We start from the raw sequence: 17,478 nt of genomic DNA on the forward strand, positions 1-17,478 counted from the left end.
GACAATCCCGGATTAGGAAACGATGGGTAAGGAAACTGGCCGTGCCCTATGAAAGGAACTGTCCAGGCAATTCCATTACGGAAATGGTCGGACGTGGGTTTGAACGGACGTCCTCCCGAATGCGAATTTTGCAGGAGAAATGGCATGAGAACCCCTTCAAAACTGTACGGGGCTGTGTTTGCCTATTCCGAGATGACTGGAAGCTTTTACGATTGCCAGAGCGTTTCCTTTACCATATTAAGTATGGTAATGTGTTGTGTTTTTGGTCATTCAGCATTTTTATCCAGCCCCTTGATTTTGTACGTATTGAATGAGTTTTCGCTCTGTAGTGGAGTGTGCACAGATTCGTAACTTCTTGACAGATTTAAGCTGCGTGCCAGACCAGGAGTCGGAACTGGGACTTCAGTCTTTAGCGGGAAAATGCACTACCCACTGAGCTATCCAAGCACGATTCACGATCCGCCCTCACACTTTCACTTCCACCAGTACCTCATCTCCAGGATGTGGCGAGGCCATGTCTCCGCGATATGCTTTCTTCCAGCAGTGTTAGTCCCGTAAGTGGCACCTACTGTTTTCCCACTTTCGAATTCGCTTAGCTCGGTAATAATGCTCTTATAGTAACACAGAACACTGTTCTCATCTTGATTGGTACCTGAACCGTACTGAGGACATCCCAACAGGCGAAGTGTTGGTCAAATACAGCGGCGCAGTCTTCGGGCTTGGCTGTCATCTCCACTCGCGTGCAAGCATGTGTTTCTCGCGGTGTTTCCACATTTTTGCCCGGTGCCTATATGTAGCTGCAGGATACGGAGATTACTTCCACCCTGAATGGCCCCAAATGGGACGACAATAGGGGCATAGTAGTCTAGGCGCATCGGCAGTCATTGTGGAGGCTGTCTGTCCCGCTTACAGTGCGCTGCCGCCGGCTGTCGGGGCGGACGCTCGCGATAAGTGGTCATTGTGATGCGGCCGCCGCCCCCGCCGCCGCCGCCGCCGCCGCCGCCACCGCACGGTCAGGTCGGCGCCGACAGACGCGTCACGAGCGTGGGCGGTTGGGCCGGCCGGCGCGGGGGCGCGCGCTCCGTGCCGTCGATCGGCGTGAGTGATACTCGCTAATTGAATCCCGAGGCCCGCGCCCATTAGCCCGTAATGAGAACAACAGCGCTGCGCGAGCCGCCGCCGGACAAACGCGAACAGCCGCCCCGCGCCGGAAACGGGACACTGTTTGCCCGCGCCCCTTCCATTAGGGGTTTCATTATTCAGCCGCGTACCCCGGCTTACGCGTCTGTCTGCACTTCACCGGTGCGCTTTACACTTTCGTAGCATCAACTTTTAAGGCGGCACCGCCCATACTCACAGCTGGTTTTTCTCCGGTCTATACCGAGGAAACGAGTGGGAAACTACTTCCTCGTAGCTGTCATATTTCGATTGGGACATACACGTTTCTGCCAGATACTGATTGGTACGGTTTACTCTGAGGTAACAAAAGTCGTGGGGTACCTCATAATACCGCGTCGCCGGACGTTGTGGCCGAGTGGTTCTAGGCGCTTCAGTCCGGAACCGAGCTGCTGCTACGGTCGCAGATGCGAGTCCTGCCTCGGGCATGGATGTGTGTGGTGTTGTAACCGTCATTCAATACGATCGCGACGACACCCCTCGATGGATGTTAAAATTCGTGGTGTCACTCGCCTTTATACATGGCAGTGGATGTTTGAAAATTCGTGACGCTAGCTCAAATTGTCGTCAAGTGATTTAAATTTATTTCCCGGCTGACTCTTAATTCAATTACTGCCACGGGGGTGAGGAGAAAGAACACATCCTGGTGGTACAGTAGATCATCGATTATCCGAAGTAATTGCGGGACATGGGTGTTCGGAAAACTGGTTTGTTCGGATAATCCAACTGTACATGTTTATTTGCCAAAAAGAAATACTGTACAGAAAATTTATTAATAAAAACAGGCACCTCTTTTAGTATTACAAAGTAACATACAAAGAAAACTTCAGTAGGAATATATAGTATGTGGCACAGTTTATTAAACAGAAATATTACATACGCATTTTGCGTGAACAATACACACAGTATACCAAATTTACGTTTAAAAAAATTGTTTGTCAGTCGTCTAGCGGAACGCACGCTGGACGCAGGAATTTCGTTGGTACGGACGTTTCTGCCTCGTTTGCCTAACTCTGGCTCTAGTTTCAGCCGTTGTCTGTGTGTCAACAGCCACTCTAACGGAATGACCAGCAGCAAGCATATCATTGTCCGTTTACGAGCTCGTGAGGCTGTAATGGCCTTCTGTGCTGCTTTTCCTGATGGAACTGCCAGTCAGCCAGCGGAGCTGTGTCAGCGACCTTGACGGATCCGAGGCTCTCTGCTTGCCCTCCGGGGACCCATTGGCCAGCGAAATACTATGACACATGCCGCTGGAATTAGGATAGTAAGAGCCCCGTTTCCGCGATCAGAGTTGTTGACTTGAGAGTTTTCTGAGTTTAGAGCCACGTCATGTTGGAAATAATTTTCGCTAGACAGACAAAACTGACGCTGCAGTGACGCCTACTAAGGGGGATGCAAGTCGAGGAACAGGTGCTGTGCGCTGTTGAGAGACCATTAGTGTTCCGTGCTCGATATCACCAAGAAATTAATCATTTTGTGTGTGTATAGATCTCCCAGTGGTAGTGTGGACACTTTTTTCAATAAATTAACAGAAGTTCTAGATAAAGTCTCAAGTACAAAGGTCAACATAATTCTGTGTGGGGACATAAACATCAACACTAATATCATAAATGAATCCAGCAGCACCTTCATAAATATCCTTCAAAGTTTTGGCATGTCCCTATTGGTCAATTGTGCAACAAGGGTTACTACAATGACTGCATCAGTAATTGACCATGTGGCCACAAATATAGACAGGGAAAAATGTGATGTAGCTGTAAAAGATCTCGGACTATCAGACCATCTCTGTCAAATAACAACAGTAAAATCAGGCATCGAATCATTCCCTAAACTACAAGCCTATAAACGACATCTATCAGAAATCAAAATAAAAGATTTTTCAAAAGAACTAGAAAAACAAAGCTGGGATGAAGTGTATAAGGAAACCAATGTGAATATGAAATTCTCCAAATTCTCCACATTGTTTAAATTGAACTTTGAAACAGCATTTCCAAAAGTATGCATGACTGTATCGACATCTCACAAAAACAGATGGATAACAGCAGGTATTAAGAAGTCCTCCCAAACACTTAAACACCTCAGTTCCATGAAAAAGATTCACAATGATCCAGAATTCTTAAATTTCTATCATAGATACAAAAAGATTTATAGGAAGGTGCTGATTGCTGAAAAAAAGTCATTTAATGACAAAATAATATATAATGCAGAGAATAAAAGCAAAGCAGTCTGGGATGTTATAAAAAAGGAAACGGGGAGTGGCAAACAAACGCAGAATAACATACTGCTAAGGGAGGGGGATAAGGTAATAAATGATCCACAACACTTAGCAAACTATGTAAACGAGCATTTTTCAAGTATTGCAGAGAAGTTACAGCAAAAATTCCCCAAAACAAATATAACACCTGGAAAAATTGTTGCACTAGATACAATGATGTTACTTCCAACCACAGAGAATGAAGTCAATAAAACTGTTCAAAAGCTAAAAAATAAAAAGTCAGAAGGCTTAGATGATGTACCAATGTGTGTACTGAAACAATGCATAGGGATTATACAAGGCCCATTAACAAATATAATAAATGAATCCTTCACATCAGGGACATTTCCAGAGCAGCTAAAACAGGCAAGAGTTGTACCTTTGCTTAAGAAAGGTAATGCAGAAGACATAGAAAATTACCGGCCCATTTCCCTGCTGTCAGCACTCTCAAAAATAATAGAAGCAATTATGAAAGACAGATTAATGAATTATCTGAATAAATACAATCTTTTAAGCAAATCACAGTTTGGTTTTCGAAGTGGCAAAAATACGGAGTCAGCCATAGTAGAATTCACAAAAGTTGTACTTAATGCTCTTGATAAAGATGAGTGTGTCACAGGCATATTTTTGGATCTTTCTAAGGCTTTTGATACAGTCGACCACAAGATTCTATTAAATAAATTAGAAGCATTAGGAATAAGAGGGGTAGCTAATGACTGGTTTCGATCATACCTAACAGATAGGGTACAAAGAGTAGAGATAACACATACTTCAAATAGATCTAAACATTTAGTAAAATACTTATCAGAACCAAAACATATTAATATAGGGGTTCCACAAGGTAGCATATTAGGACCAATACTATTCCTGATATACATCAATGACTTTCCCAGTAGTGTTACTCATGGTGAGAAAATTCTCTTCGCTGATGACAGCAATATTATAGTCACTGAGAGAACAAGAGAACTCCTTACCGAGAAAGCAAATGAAACTCTCAAGGAAGTTTACGATTGGTCAATAAGCAACAAATTGACATTAAACATAAAGAAAACTAATGCCATGAACTTCAGTTTGAAGAGGAAAAATGACAATGTTAAATTAAATGTAGATGGCACCTCTATAGACTGTGTAACAAATGCAAAATTTCTAGGAATGAATATTGACTCTCAGCTGAAGTGGTGCGAACACACAAAGGTACTTGCAAACAGAATGTCATCAGCATGTTATGCCCTTAGAATTCTATCATCTGTGTGTAACATGCAGTGTCTTTTAGTTACATATTATTCATATGTACACTCAATTCTTAGCTATGGCATTCTTTTTTGGGGAACAAATCCACAAAATATGAACACAATTTTCAAACTCCAGAAAAGAGCCATAAGAATAATAACCAGAAATAGTAGTCGAGCTCATTGTAAAGATCTGTTCAAAACACTGGGAATTTTAACTTCTCCATGTGAACACATTTACCAGTCAGTTGTACACATCAAAAGTAACATTGGCAATTACTGCACAAACAGCTCTGTCCATGACCATGCAACAAGAGATAGACTCAACTTACATTTACCAAGAAAAAATAAACATAAAACTCAAAACAGCATTTTCTACCAAGGAATAAAACTGTACAATAAATTACCAAAAGAGATTAAAGAAATTTCAAAAATACACTTATTTAAGAAGGCAGCTAAAAAGTACCTGTTATGCAATACATTTTATACATTGAAGGATTACTTAGATAAAGCAGAGTAGGGGTTTGATAAAAAAATGTTATACAAACAAATAATAATAATAATGATGATTATAAAACATCCAATATTCCACATAACACCTTCACTTTATTATTTTTCTTCTTTTTTCCTTTCTAGAGACACTCTCCCCTCAAGCTATGCATAGCACAATACTAACACCTCTTCCTCTTTCTGAGCTCAACATCTCACTCATTATGAAGGGATGCTGACTCAGTTTTTCAGGATAGCAAATGGGAACTTGCAGTACAGAAAATGGCCCAAGGATCACCTGTGTGTGTGTGTGTGTGTGTGTGTGTGTGTGTGTGTGTGTGTGTGTATGTAGTGAGTGAAGTGTTATGAAACAATATGTGTATAGTGTGTGCAGTGACTGATAGTGAAATATGAGTGAATAGTGTGGCATTACATTATTTAATGAGTTATTTGTAAATAAATTATTGTATACCAGGAGTAAAATCTAATGATTGTCTCTAACTAGAAGTCTGTAAATATATGTGTATACGAATTAGCTTATTGTAAATTGATCTAAGCTTGTAAATACTTTGACATGTCCTATATCCTTGTAAAAAGAGATCTACGGATGAATAAAACTACTACTACTACTACTACTACTACTACTACTACTACATGATCAAGCAATTGGCACCGACCACGGAGCCGTCATAATAAGACAATGGACTCTTATTTGGAAGATTGGCGGTTCAAATACCCTTCCAGCTATGTCGATTAAGGTTTTCCGCTGTTGTCCATACCCGTTTAGATGAATGCCGACATATTTCCTCTTAAAGGATGCCGCCGATTCCTTTATCATCCTTCCCCAACCGAACATGTTCTCCGCCTCAAATGACGTTATCGGAGGGATCTAATCTTCCTGTCTACCCTCTTCGCTGCTAGCCACGACATCGTGTCATAATTAAGGGAAAAAAAAGACTGTTGGTGCTATGGATTTTCTGTGCTCGAAGAAACTGCTTCTTCCTACGGCCACATTACATATGATGAGTGCCTTTGTTTGCTTATACACTGGAAAATGAAATGAGCTTATGGCATTGTTGGCCAGGAGGCCCCATCCGGGGAAGTTCGGCCGCCGTGTGCAAGTCTTATTTCAGTCGACACCACATTGGACGACTTCCGTGCCGGTGCTTATACACTATCCGATCAAAACTGAACATCTAGTAGTGGACATTAACAAGGGATCTTCCCATACTTGGAATCACGGCGGCTTGAATTCTGCTGCGGACGCTTTCTCCAAGATGTCTGAGGAATGGCAGCCAATTTTTCTTCAAGACTACAGAAGGCAGTGATGTAGGACGCTCGGATCTGGAGCGAAGTCCACTTTCTAACTCATCCCAGAGAAAGAAATTAGACTCACCATTTGTTTAAACCATTTCATGATAAACGGCTTATCAATATGAATCCACAGGGCCAAAATTGCGTTCTCAGTTTAAAGTACATAAAAGTCACCACCCGATACATCCGATTGTGAACATTATGAACAGTGCATATCATGAATTAGAGAGATTTCCTCACGATAACATAAAAAAATCCATTGTTTTTCGAAATAATTATTTTGTGGTCAACAGCCAGAATCTAGTCAAAGATCATTAGATATTACGAACCTTTATACTAAAGTACATCTTCAAACAACCATCGACATCGAAAAAATTCTTACGAACTTTTAAAAAAGATGTTTCTGACGAGCATTCCACTGGCCTAATTCGTTTGTTAAGAATAACAGTTAAATACAATTATTCTGTTTTCAATGGCAATCTATACCATCAGCCTGACGGCCTGCCAATGGGTAACCTACTGGTAGGCATCTCAGCCGCTATTTTCATCAATTTGCTATAAGAGAAGTTCTTCAATAATTTTCTGCTGCTTGAGTATCGTATCATATGCTCGATACGTGGACGACATTTCGATCATATACAGTGGTTCCCGGAAAGGATTTTCATCATTTGCTTGAAATTTTCAGTACTTTTCATGACCAAATCAGCATCGAATACCGGCTTCAGTCTGTTTTAGACCACCTTCATACCGTACACCAGGATGGTACATGCACGGGCCCAGGTTCGATTCCCGCCGGGTTGGGGATTTTCTCCGCTCGTGGACTGGGTGTTGTGTTCCCCTCATTATCATTTCATCCCCATCAGCGGCATGCAAGTCGCCCAATGTGGTGTCGATTGAAATAAAACTTGCACTCGGCGACCGAACTTCCCTCTCGGCCAACAATGCCTCAGTCGGTTTTTTTTTTCAGGTACTTCAGTTATAATGTTTCAGAAAACTGGCTCTGAGCACTATGGGACTTCTGAGTTCATCAGTCCCCTAGAACTTAGAACTACTTAAACCTAACTAACCTGATAACATCACAAACACCCGTGCCCAGGGCAGGATTCGTATCTGCGACCGTAGCGGTCGCGCTGTTCCAGACTGTAGCGCCTAGAACCGCTCAGCCACCCCTGCCGGCCATAATGTTTCAAATGGACGCATTTCAGTGTCCATGCCCGATAGGCGGCTCTGTTTATATTGTTTTCGTGGCAGCAACGTAAGCCACTGGGCCGATAAGTCAGATGTTATTCCTGGCTAGGCATACGTGACAAAGCTGGAACGTATTTTTTTTTTATTTTTATTTTTAACTTAAGCATGGCTGCTCTAAATTCTGACGATTGCTTTCTCGGTCTGTGATGATGATGATGATGATGATGATGATGATGATGATGATGCTTGGTTTGTGGGGCGCCCAACTGCGCGGTCACCAGCGGCCGTACGTAAGTCCCAAGTTTTATACAGCCGTATTATTATTCACCGCCCAATCTAGACACTGTCACGAATGATGGTGGTGATGAAATGATGAGGACAACACAAACACTCAGTCCCCGGGCAAAGAAAATCCCCAACCTGGCCGGGAATAGAACCCGGGACCGCGTGATCCAGAGGCAGCAACGTTAGGCACTAGACCACGAGCTGCGGACATTCTCGCAAAGTAATTTTATCTAACCAGCTTTTGTACGTCATGACAATTGTCACCTTAATTAATCTTCCTTTGTTAATGTCGAATTATTTTACACAAGTGGTAAGGTGGGGTCCAGTGAATCCTATAATATGTTAATGTTGCTACATGGTGTAATATAAATAATGGGGTTAAATTATACAAATTGTAATGTAATATAATAAAAATATTCGTGACTCTTTTTCTTTACTATCAGTGTAATGTAATAGGATGAATAAGAGCCTTGACTGATATAAAAAAGAAACATGCGTTAATGCAATGGCTCAGCATAAAAGAGATATAACTAATGTAGGAATATTATTAGCCGTGTAATACGTGGTTTAATTTAGCCCGACGCGTATAAGCACTCAGTAAACTAGTTCAGTTCTCAGGGGGTTACGGATTTGTCTATACTCATTTGTTTAACTATTCAAAGACCACAGATATTCCTCAATATATGCCTAGTCGACGTCAAGTTAAAAGTCGTGTGCTTATAGCACCAGAGAATATTTGACCAGTCCGTTCACTGTAGAGCAAAACATTCCGTAACTCAAAATCGTGGTTTCGCCTTGATTCCCAATATAAGATAACAGGCCGGCAGCAGTGGCAGAGCGGTTCCAGGCGCTTCAGTCTGGAACCGCGCGACCATTTCGATCTCAGGTTCGAATCCTGTTCCGGGCATGGATGTTTGTGATGTTATTAGGTTAGTTAGGTTTAAGTAGTTCTAAGTTCTAGGGGACTGATGACCTCAGAAGTCCCATAGTGCTCAGAGCCATTTGAATCATTTCTAACCCGCTGCACGACTCGACGATGAGCTAAAAGGAAGTTCTTGATTATTTTTTTAGATGGCGCCTAACAATGAAGAATTTCTGTTAAGGCCCATGTCTAATCTAGACAGGCAAGGTTTAGGATTAGAAACGATTTCAACACGGGCATAATTTTTAAGTCACAAACAGCTCTATTTTCAGTTTTGTTAATAACTTAGATTGGCTGATACAGCAAGATGAACCTTCGCTAAACGCTACTTACCGTTCGCGTCCAGACAATAAGCCAAAAAGAAGAATAGTAATGACAGCAGAGGCCAGAGTTCAAAAACAGAATCTAAATTCCGTGGAATAGGCATACATATAGCATAATATATTGTTCCTTGGTAAAACTCGCAAGTTACTCATACGATGCTTATCGTAAAAACATGTACCTATACGTTTCACATTCACGTCCACTCAGGAGAAACAGTACAAAAGTAATATAGAGGCAGCCATATAAATTGTGAAATTGTATCAAGTAGTGCTCATTTGAAGAAATAACGTTTTTTATTATATTAGATAAAAGATAAAACCTACAGTTATTTTTACGCAACATAAACTGTATATTCAGTGATTCAACAGTCTTCTTCTGATGACTCACTTAAATTACCATTTAGACACTGATCACAGACTGTAAGGATGTGTTTCTTGCACATACACTTTCCACTCTGATGGCAAGTAAATTTCTGGGCCAGATGATGCACTTTCTTTTCGCAGCTGGCACTTCTTCTTGTGATGGTTTGTCATTTAACAGGGCACGTTGATCCAGTCGTTATGCCGCCCTTTGGTGAATTTCTCTACGTAAGCATTGCGATAGTGCCCTCTTCTTTAGCTGGTTTTGCATCAAGCCGAATCAACTTTCCCAAAGAAAGGTCAGAGATGTGCTGGGGATGTGTCGGACCCCATGTTAACAACTACAAGTGAATATGTTTTTTTGTCACACTTAATATTCTCAAATTTTGATCGTGATGAAGACGCCCTTAGTGGGTGTCGAAACGTAGGTTAACTGTACCAAATGTATTTGCTACCGGTTGGCTGTATACTTCCTATGTCAGGAAATTATCCTAGGGGATTTCCGCTGTGCTAGGGTCGGGACCTTGAGCAGGTCAGTCCATTACAGGAATGCTGCTGTAAGCCAGTGTACAGTGTCATATTGATACAATCACTCATGGTGTCCGAACTTTCCTTCCATTGTACGCGGTACACAATGTTGCAAAACATGTTCATATCCTTCCTAAATTAGCGATTTCTTAAGCGTTCTAAGGGGACCACACCCTAAACCACAAAAAACGAACCCGTGTCTCCCTTGTTGTCACTACCCACGATGGCAGGTAACGTTCTCCAGACATCAGCCAAAACCAAACCGTTCCATCGGATTGGCTCAACGAATGTGTGGTTCAGCACTCAGAATCACAGGTTTCCACTCATCCGCTGACACTCTATACACAAAGCAGAAGAAACACATGGAAGCTAGTTTGAAAAACAAGCTCCTCATATAATGCACGTACGGGTAGCGAAAATCTGCTTCACACTTAGTCCATTGTGAAATTATTTGTGTCTTTGATTTTAATCATACGCATTGCGTCACAATACACTTTCTTTTGAAAACTCTGAACCTTTGGAAATATAGTGCATGAACGCAAAGTACGATGTAGCAGTCGTAGTTGCACATATACAATTCAATATTTTGTTTGTTTGGACCACGAACATCTTATTAATTTCCTGAAGCGTTGTCAGTACAAGTCATAACTGCTAACTATACGTCATAATATGACATTTTGTAATGAATATTTCCAGGTAATAGCAAATAGATTAGTTATTATCGCTTCTTCTTTACTACAAGCGTGTTCCAGCCATAGCCTCAGTGAGCAAACTGTCGACTGTCTGTTTGTTACTGTAACGCTGTAATCTGCTTGTGCAGAATATTTTCGTGAAATGCTTTTGACAACTGGATTGCCAGTTTACTCTCGAATATGCATACGTGCGTACACAAGCCTGAGGATGAGCGGAACATGGACGAAACGCGTAAAGTTGAGTTAAACAGAAAATAGCTATAAATATGATTGATCTCCGGATAACACCGGCAGTTATTTAATATATATTAAAATTATGTTGGTCACATAGCCTGTTTGGCTTCGCTCTGAAATATATATGAAAAATAAAAACCGATATATTGACAGTTGACCGTGTTTAAATCAAAAAATATATGTGTTCCACTGTGTCTCGTATGCGCAATCATTATCGACTTGTGCAGAAATTAAGGATATACTGGACGGCGATAAAATTGGCCTTAGAGAAGGTAGAGGCAATTTTGACATTGCGATTGATAATGGAAGAAAGACTAAAGAAAAATCAAAAAACGTTCATAGCATTTGGCGACCTGGAAAAAGTGTTCGATAATGTAAAATGTTGCAAGATGTTCGAAATTCTGAGAAAAATAGGGATAATGTATAGGGAGAGACGGGTAATATATAATATGTACAACGACCAAGACGGAATTATAAGCGTAGACCAGCAAGAAAGAAGCACTCGCATTAAAAAGAGTGTAAGACAGGGATATAGTCTTTCGCTCCCACTGTTCAGTCTATACATGGTAGAAGCAACGATGGAAATAAAACATAGGTTCAGGTAGGGAATTAAAATTCAAGGTGAGAGGATATCAATAATATCATTCGATGATGACATTGCTATCCTGAGTGGAAATGAAGAAGAATTACATTTTACGCTGAATGGAATAAGTAATGTAATGAGCACTGAGTATGGATAGAGAGTAAATCGAAGAAAGACGAAAATAATTAGAAGTAGCAGAAATGAGAACAGTGAGAAACTTAATATCAGGACTGATGGCCATGAAGTAGATGAAGTTAAGGAATTCTGCTACCTAGGCAGCAAAATAACCAATGGCGGACAGAGCAAGGAGGACATCGAAAGCAGAAAAACACTGGCAAAATGGGCGTTCCTGGCCAAGAAAAGTCTACTAATATCAAACATAGGCCTTAATTTGAGGAAGAAATTTTTTAGAATGTACTTCCGGACCACTGCATTGTATGGTAGTGAAACATGGACTGTGGGAAAACCAGAACAGAAGAGAATACAAGCATTTGTGAAGTGGTGCTACAAGCGAATGTTGATAGTTAGGTCAACTGATGAGATAAGGAAGACAGTAGGAGAGGAAAGGAATACGTGGAAAACACTGAGAAGGAAAAGGGACAAGATGATAGGACATCTGTTAAAACATCAGGGAATAACTTCCAAAGTACTAGAAAAAGCTGTAGAAGGCAAAACCCGTAGAGGAAGACAGAGCTTAGAATACATACAGCAAATAACTGAGGACGTAGGTTGCCAGTTTCATGGATGGGATGAAGAGGTTGGCACAGAAGAGGAACTCGTGGCGGGCAGCATCAAACCAGTCAGATAACAGATGAGCCAAAATGAAAAGACAAATAGTCTCTCACTGTAGCCGATATATTCGCCGCTACGGAATTCAGCAATTGTATTGTTTTTAATTTTTTTAATGTGTCGTTTAGTTTTCAGTCCCAGCTGCAACTTCTTTTCTTTATAATAGTTACGATCTCACTGCATTATCTTCAGAATATTCTACTTGTAGATACAGACATGACGGATTGCTGACGCAACTGCGTAGCTAAAATCAACAGTTCATTTCTACTTTACTTTTTGTTAAATAGTAGCACATACCTGGTTTTACTTACGTCTGGAGAAGATCGAGGGAGATAAAAACTAATTATATTGTGAGACATATAAGAACTGTACAGCTAGAACTAAAAAATAAATGATGAATTGGTTTTTGACAAAAAATTCTGTTTTTGTGATCCGATTCATATAAATATTCTTTTGCGACAAGGAGTGATTTCCTAAACAGAGCTTCTTACTGCATATAATACGGAACTTTGGGTCCATTCTTGTCCAGGTGAAATTCCATAACCTGCAAACGTTACACGTTTGAGCCCACATACGCGATCGGTATAGGACGACGCCGACAGCGGGGACGCCCGGCGATCGGTTTCATATTACCGCAATTGAGCCCCCTCTCGCCGCAGCCCCTAGGAGCCGCCACATATGGCATTCCGCGCACCGCCGAGCATGCTCTTTCCCTGTGGCCGTGCTTTTCCTTCCGCCCCGCGCCCCCTCGCGGCCGCGTTCCTTTTTGCTTCCTTTCATTTAAAATTCCGCTGCGCTCCGCTGCAGCCCCAAGCCGCATGCGCTCGCTCGGGGGATTCCCCGCCCTACCCCAGCCCTGCGCGCAGAACAAAAGAGCGCGGCGCTGCGCTGGCCGGCTGATTACAAACATTACGAGACGGCACAGGTAGTTGGGGAGTCTCCCCGGACGGCCTGTCCCGTCCCATTACTGGACGCAGGCGCTCCGCTCGCAGCTCGCCCTGTGTTTAGGCCGGGGAACTCGGCCCGCGAGACTGCGGAAAGCGCCCTGGCCCCGTCTTTGATGAATAGTTGGGCCCTGAAATAACGCTACTTTCGTCTCGGGCATCCTCCGTCTCCCTTCCATTCTGCTCTGCCCCTTGCTTTCAGGATGTTACGCGTCGCCTGCGTCGGGTGGGGACTCGTACGGAAATTAAAAGTTACCTACGTCAAACAGCAGATCGCATTGCAGTTTTTATCGGCTGACTTACTACTCTTGTATGAATGAATAAGAAACGCTCAAATTTTATTATTATTATTACTATTATTAAAAGCGAACTCGATTGGGAAATGTAACGTGGTTTTCCGTGCTTTTTTTTTTTTTTTTTTTTTTTGGCTGTTTACGTTGAAGGACATATCGCATCGCCGGCCGCGGTGGTCTCGCGGTTCTAGGCGCGCAGTCCGGAACCGTGCGACTGCTACGGTCGCAGGTTCGAATCCTGCCTCGGGCATGGATGTGTGTGATGTCCTTAGGTTAGTTAGGTTTAAGTAGTTCTAAGTTCTAGGGGACTGATAACCACAGCAGTTGAGTCCCATAGTGCTCAGAGCCATTTTTGAACATATCGCATCACAACAAGAACAGTGACACTGCTCACACAAAAGCAATACTAGAGAAATACCGACCCAAATAAATCTGTAAAACTTACACTGAAATAGCATAGGCATCCGTTAAATGTCAAATAAGTATTTTTACAAGTAAAACGCATTACACTCTGTTGTTGTTGTTGTCTTCAGTCCTGAGACTGGTTTGATGCAGCTCTCCATGCTACTCTATCCTGTGCAAGCTGCTTCATCTCCCAGTACCTACTGCAATCTACATCCTTCTGAATCTGCTTAGTGTACTCATCTCTCGGTCTCCCTCTACGATTTTTACCCTCCACGCTGCCCTCCAATGCTAAATTTGTGATCCCTTGATGCCTCAAAACATGTCCTACCAACCGATCCCTTCTTCTAGTCAAGTTGTGCCACAAACTTCTCTTCTCCCCAATCCTATTCAATACCTCCTCATTAGTTACGTGATCTGTCCACCTTATCTTCAGTATTCTTCTGTAGCACCACATTTCGAAAGCTACTATTCTCTTCTTGTCCAAACTAGTTATCGTCCATGTTTCACTTCCATACATGGCTACACTCCAAACAAATACTTTCAGACACGACTTCCTGATACATAAATCTATATTCGATGTTAACAAATTTCTCTTCTTCAGAAACGCTTTCCTTGCCATTGCCAGTCTACATTTTATATCCTCTCTACTTCGACCATCATCAGTTATTTTACTTCCTAAATAGCAAAACTCCTGTACTACTTTAAGTGTCTCATTTCCTAATCTAATTCCCTCAGCATCACCCGATTTAATTTGACTACATTCCATTATCCTCGTTTTGCTTTTGTTAATGTTCATCTTATATCCTCCTTTCAAGACACTGTCCATTCCGTTCAACTTCTCTTCCAAGTCCTTTGCCGTCTCTGACAGAATTACAATGTCATCGGCGAACCTCAAAGTTTTTACTTCGTCTCCATGAATTTTAATACCTGCTCCAAATTTTTCTTTTGTTTCCTTTACTGCTTGCTCAATATACAGATTGAATAACATCGGTCAGAGGCTACAACCCTGTCTCACTCCTTTCCCAACCACTGCTTCCCTTTCATGCCCCTCGACTCTTATTACTGCCATCTGGTTTTCTCTTCTCGCCAGATGTGGGGTGTTAATAGGTAATTATTCATTAGTTCCTTGAGTTGTCACTTTTCTTCCTTTTGTAAAAGCTATTTTGTTTTATTAAGGTCACTTATGTAACACTTTTACCACTTTACCGTCCCAAGTGATATTTACTTACTGTAACATACGACATTTGAATCCCCATGAGGCAAAATTAGCACCTGCTCTAGAATAAAAAATAACAAAAAAGTTCAAATGGTTTATTAGAAAAATATAAGATGTAAAATTAGATTCATGAAAATTAATACAATTTAATAAGGTACATCAATTAGCTATAATATAAGGAACACAATTTACGAAAACATAGAATCATAAAAGGGCTTACAGAATATAGGAATAAATTTGGCTGAGAAAAGGGATTCAGTATGAACTTTCATTATAATAGAAATACACACTTTTTCATACGATCAGTTACGCACGAAATTTCGTAAGACACACATCTAAAAAAGTTTTGCATTACCCCGGTTCCCAGAACTCCTGAAGATAGACTTTGACTGTGGATATTGTATTACAGACACAATCCCTTTGACGTTTCAGTGATGTCACTAAACCCGCCCAAAGATGTAAACAACCAGGCATGAGCAGCGACTATTAGACGGAGGGGTCCGACAGCCTATCAGTTCCAGTCATTCCTCCAGGAAGGAGGACCACCGCTCGTGTTGTCTGTAGTTTAACCATGCATAGACGGTCAATACCGCTGTTCGATCGCGTCCGCATTCTTGCTTTGTTCCAGGAAGGGCTCTCAAGAAGGAAAGTGTCCAGGCGTCTCGGAGTGAACCAACGTGATGTTGTTCGGAATCGAGGAGATACAGACACACAGGAACTGTCGATAACATGCCCCGCTCAGGCCGCCCAAGTGCATGACCACTACCTAAGGATTATGGCTCGGAGGAACCCTGATAGCGACGCCACCATGTTGAAAAATGCTTTTCGTGCAGCCACAGGACGTCGTGTTACGACTCAAATTGTGCGAAACAGGCTGCATGATGCGCAACTTCACTCCCGACATCCACGGCGAGGTCTAACTTCGCAACCAGGACACCATGCAGCGCGGTACAGATGGACCCAAAAACGTGCCAATATGATCGCACAGGATTGGCGTAATTTTCTCATCGCCGATGAGTGTCACATATTCCTTCAAACCAATCATCGAAGACCTGTTCGGAGCAACCCGGTCAGACTGAACGCCTTACACACACTGTCCAGCGAGTACAGCAAGGTGGAGGTTCCCTGCTGTTTTGTGGTGGCATTATGTGGGGCCGACGTACGCCGCTGGTGGTAATGGAAGGCGCCGTAACGGTTGTACCATACGTGAATGGCATCCTCCGACCGATAGTGCAACCATATCGGCAGCATACTGGCGAGGCGTTCGTCTTCATGGACGACAATTCGCGTCCCCATCTTGTGAATGACTTCCTTCTGGATAACGACATCGCTCGAATAGACTGGCCAGCATATTCTCCAGACATGAACCCTACTGGGATAGTTGAAAAGGGCTGTTTATAGACGACGTAATTCACCAACCACTCTGAGGGATCTACGCCGAATCGCCGTTGAGAAGTGGGACAATGTGTACCAACAGTGCCTTGATGAACGTGTGGATAGTATGCCACGACGAATACAGGCATGCATCAATGCAAGAGAACGTGGTACTGGGTATCAGAGGTAGCGGTGTGTACAGCAATCTGGACCACCACCTCTGAAGGTCTCGCTGTATGGTGGTACAACATTGAATGTGTGGTTTTCATGAGCAATAAAAAGGGCGGAAATGATGTTTATGTTGATCTCTATTCCAGTCCGGAACTCTCGGAACCGAGGTCATGTGTATTTACCACATTTTTAATCGTCAAAACAGTTCAGACACGCATGGATTTCGTATTAAAAATTACATTCAATTTACATTATGCGTCAGAAGTGTCATATTTCAGAATGTGCTCCTCTCCTTGAATGACCTCTTACAAAACTGCTAGTGGCAATGGGAACTGACACTTTTCTTGCCATGGCGAAACATATAGTAGCCTACAACACTGATGCAAATGCTCTGAAGTCGACAACCTGCGAGACAAAGATGACATTTTTCGCACACGTTGGGACACTTCACAAGCATTTTTCAGCGATATAAATAAGAAAATTACCGTTTTGTGACTTGCGTTACTTTTCTTGCCGGAGTGCGATACGGTGCACCTTTTTGGACATGTTCTCCTGTTGGTGGAATCCAGTTTCGTTTGGTATACTCCGCTGTCAGTTTGGTTTTCATTTCTGTTGTATAACAACAATATTTCACCGACACTCAGTGGCCGCCAACTCGGTACTCTCTTTACGCGGTCGTTGCCACAAACACGCTCTCTGCTCATCGCCC

General features: G+C 42.3%; 1 protein-coding gene across 1 annotated transcript in view; it reads left to right on the forward strand.

Moving 5' to 3' along the window:
• Positions 1-963: 963 nt before the first annotated feature.
• Positions 964-17,478, forward strand: part of LOC126349326 (vasodilator-stimulated phosphoprotein-like) — a 93,995-nt gene continuing 77,480 nt past the window's right edge. Inside the window, exon 1 of the mRNA XM_050002424.1 lies at positions 964-1,098. Coding sequence (XP_049858381.1) covers positions 964-1,098 — 135 coding nt within the window. The remainder of the gene's footprint in view (positions 1,099-17,478) is intronic.

Source organism: Schistocerca gregaria, chromosome 1 (assembly GCF_023897955.1).
Source record: "Schistocerca gregaria isolate iqSchGreg1 chromosome 1, iqSchGreg1.2, whole genome shotgun sequence".
In the NCBI taxonomy this organism is placed as follows: domain Eukaryota; kingdom Metazoa; phylum Arthropoda; class Insecta; order Orthoptera; family Acrididae; genus Schistocerca; species Schistocerca gregaria.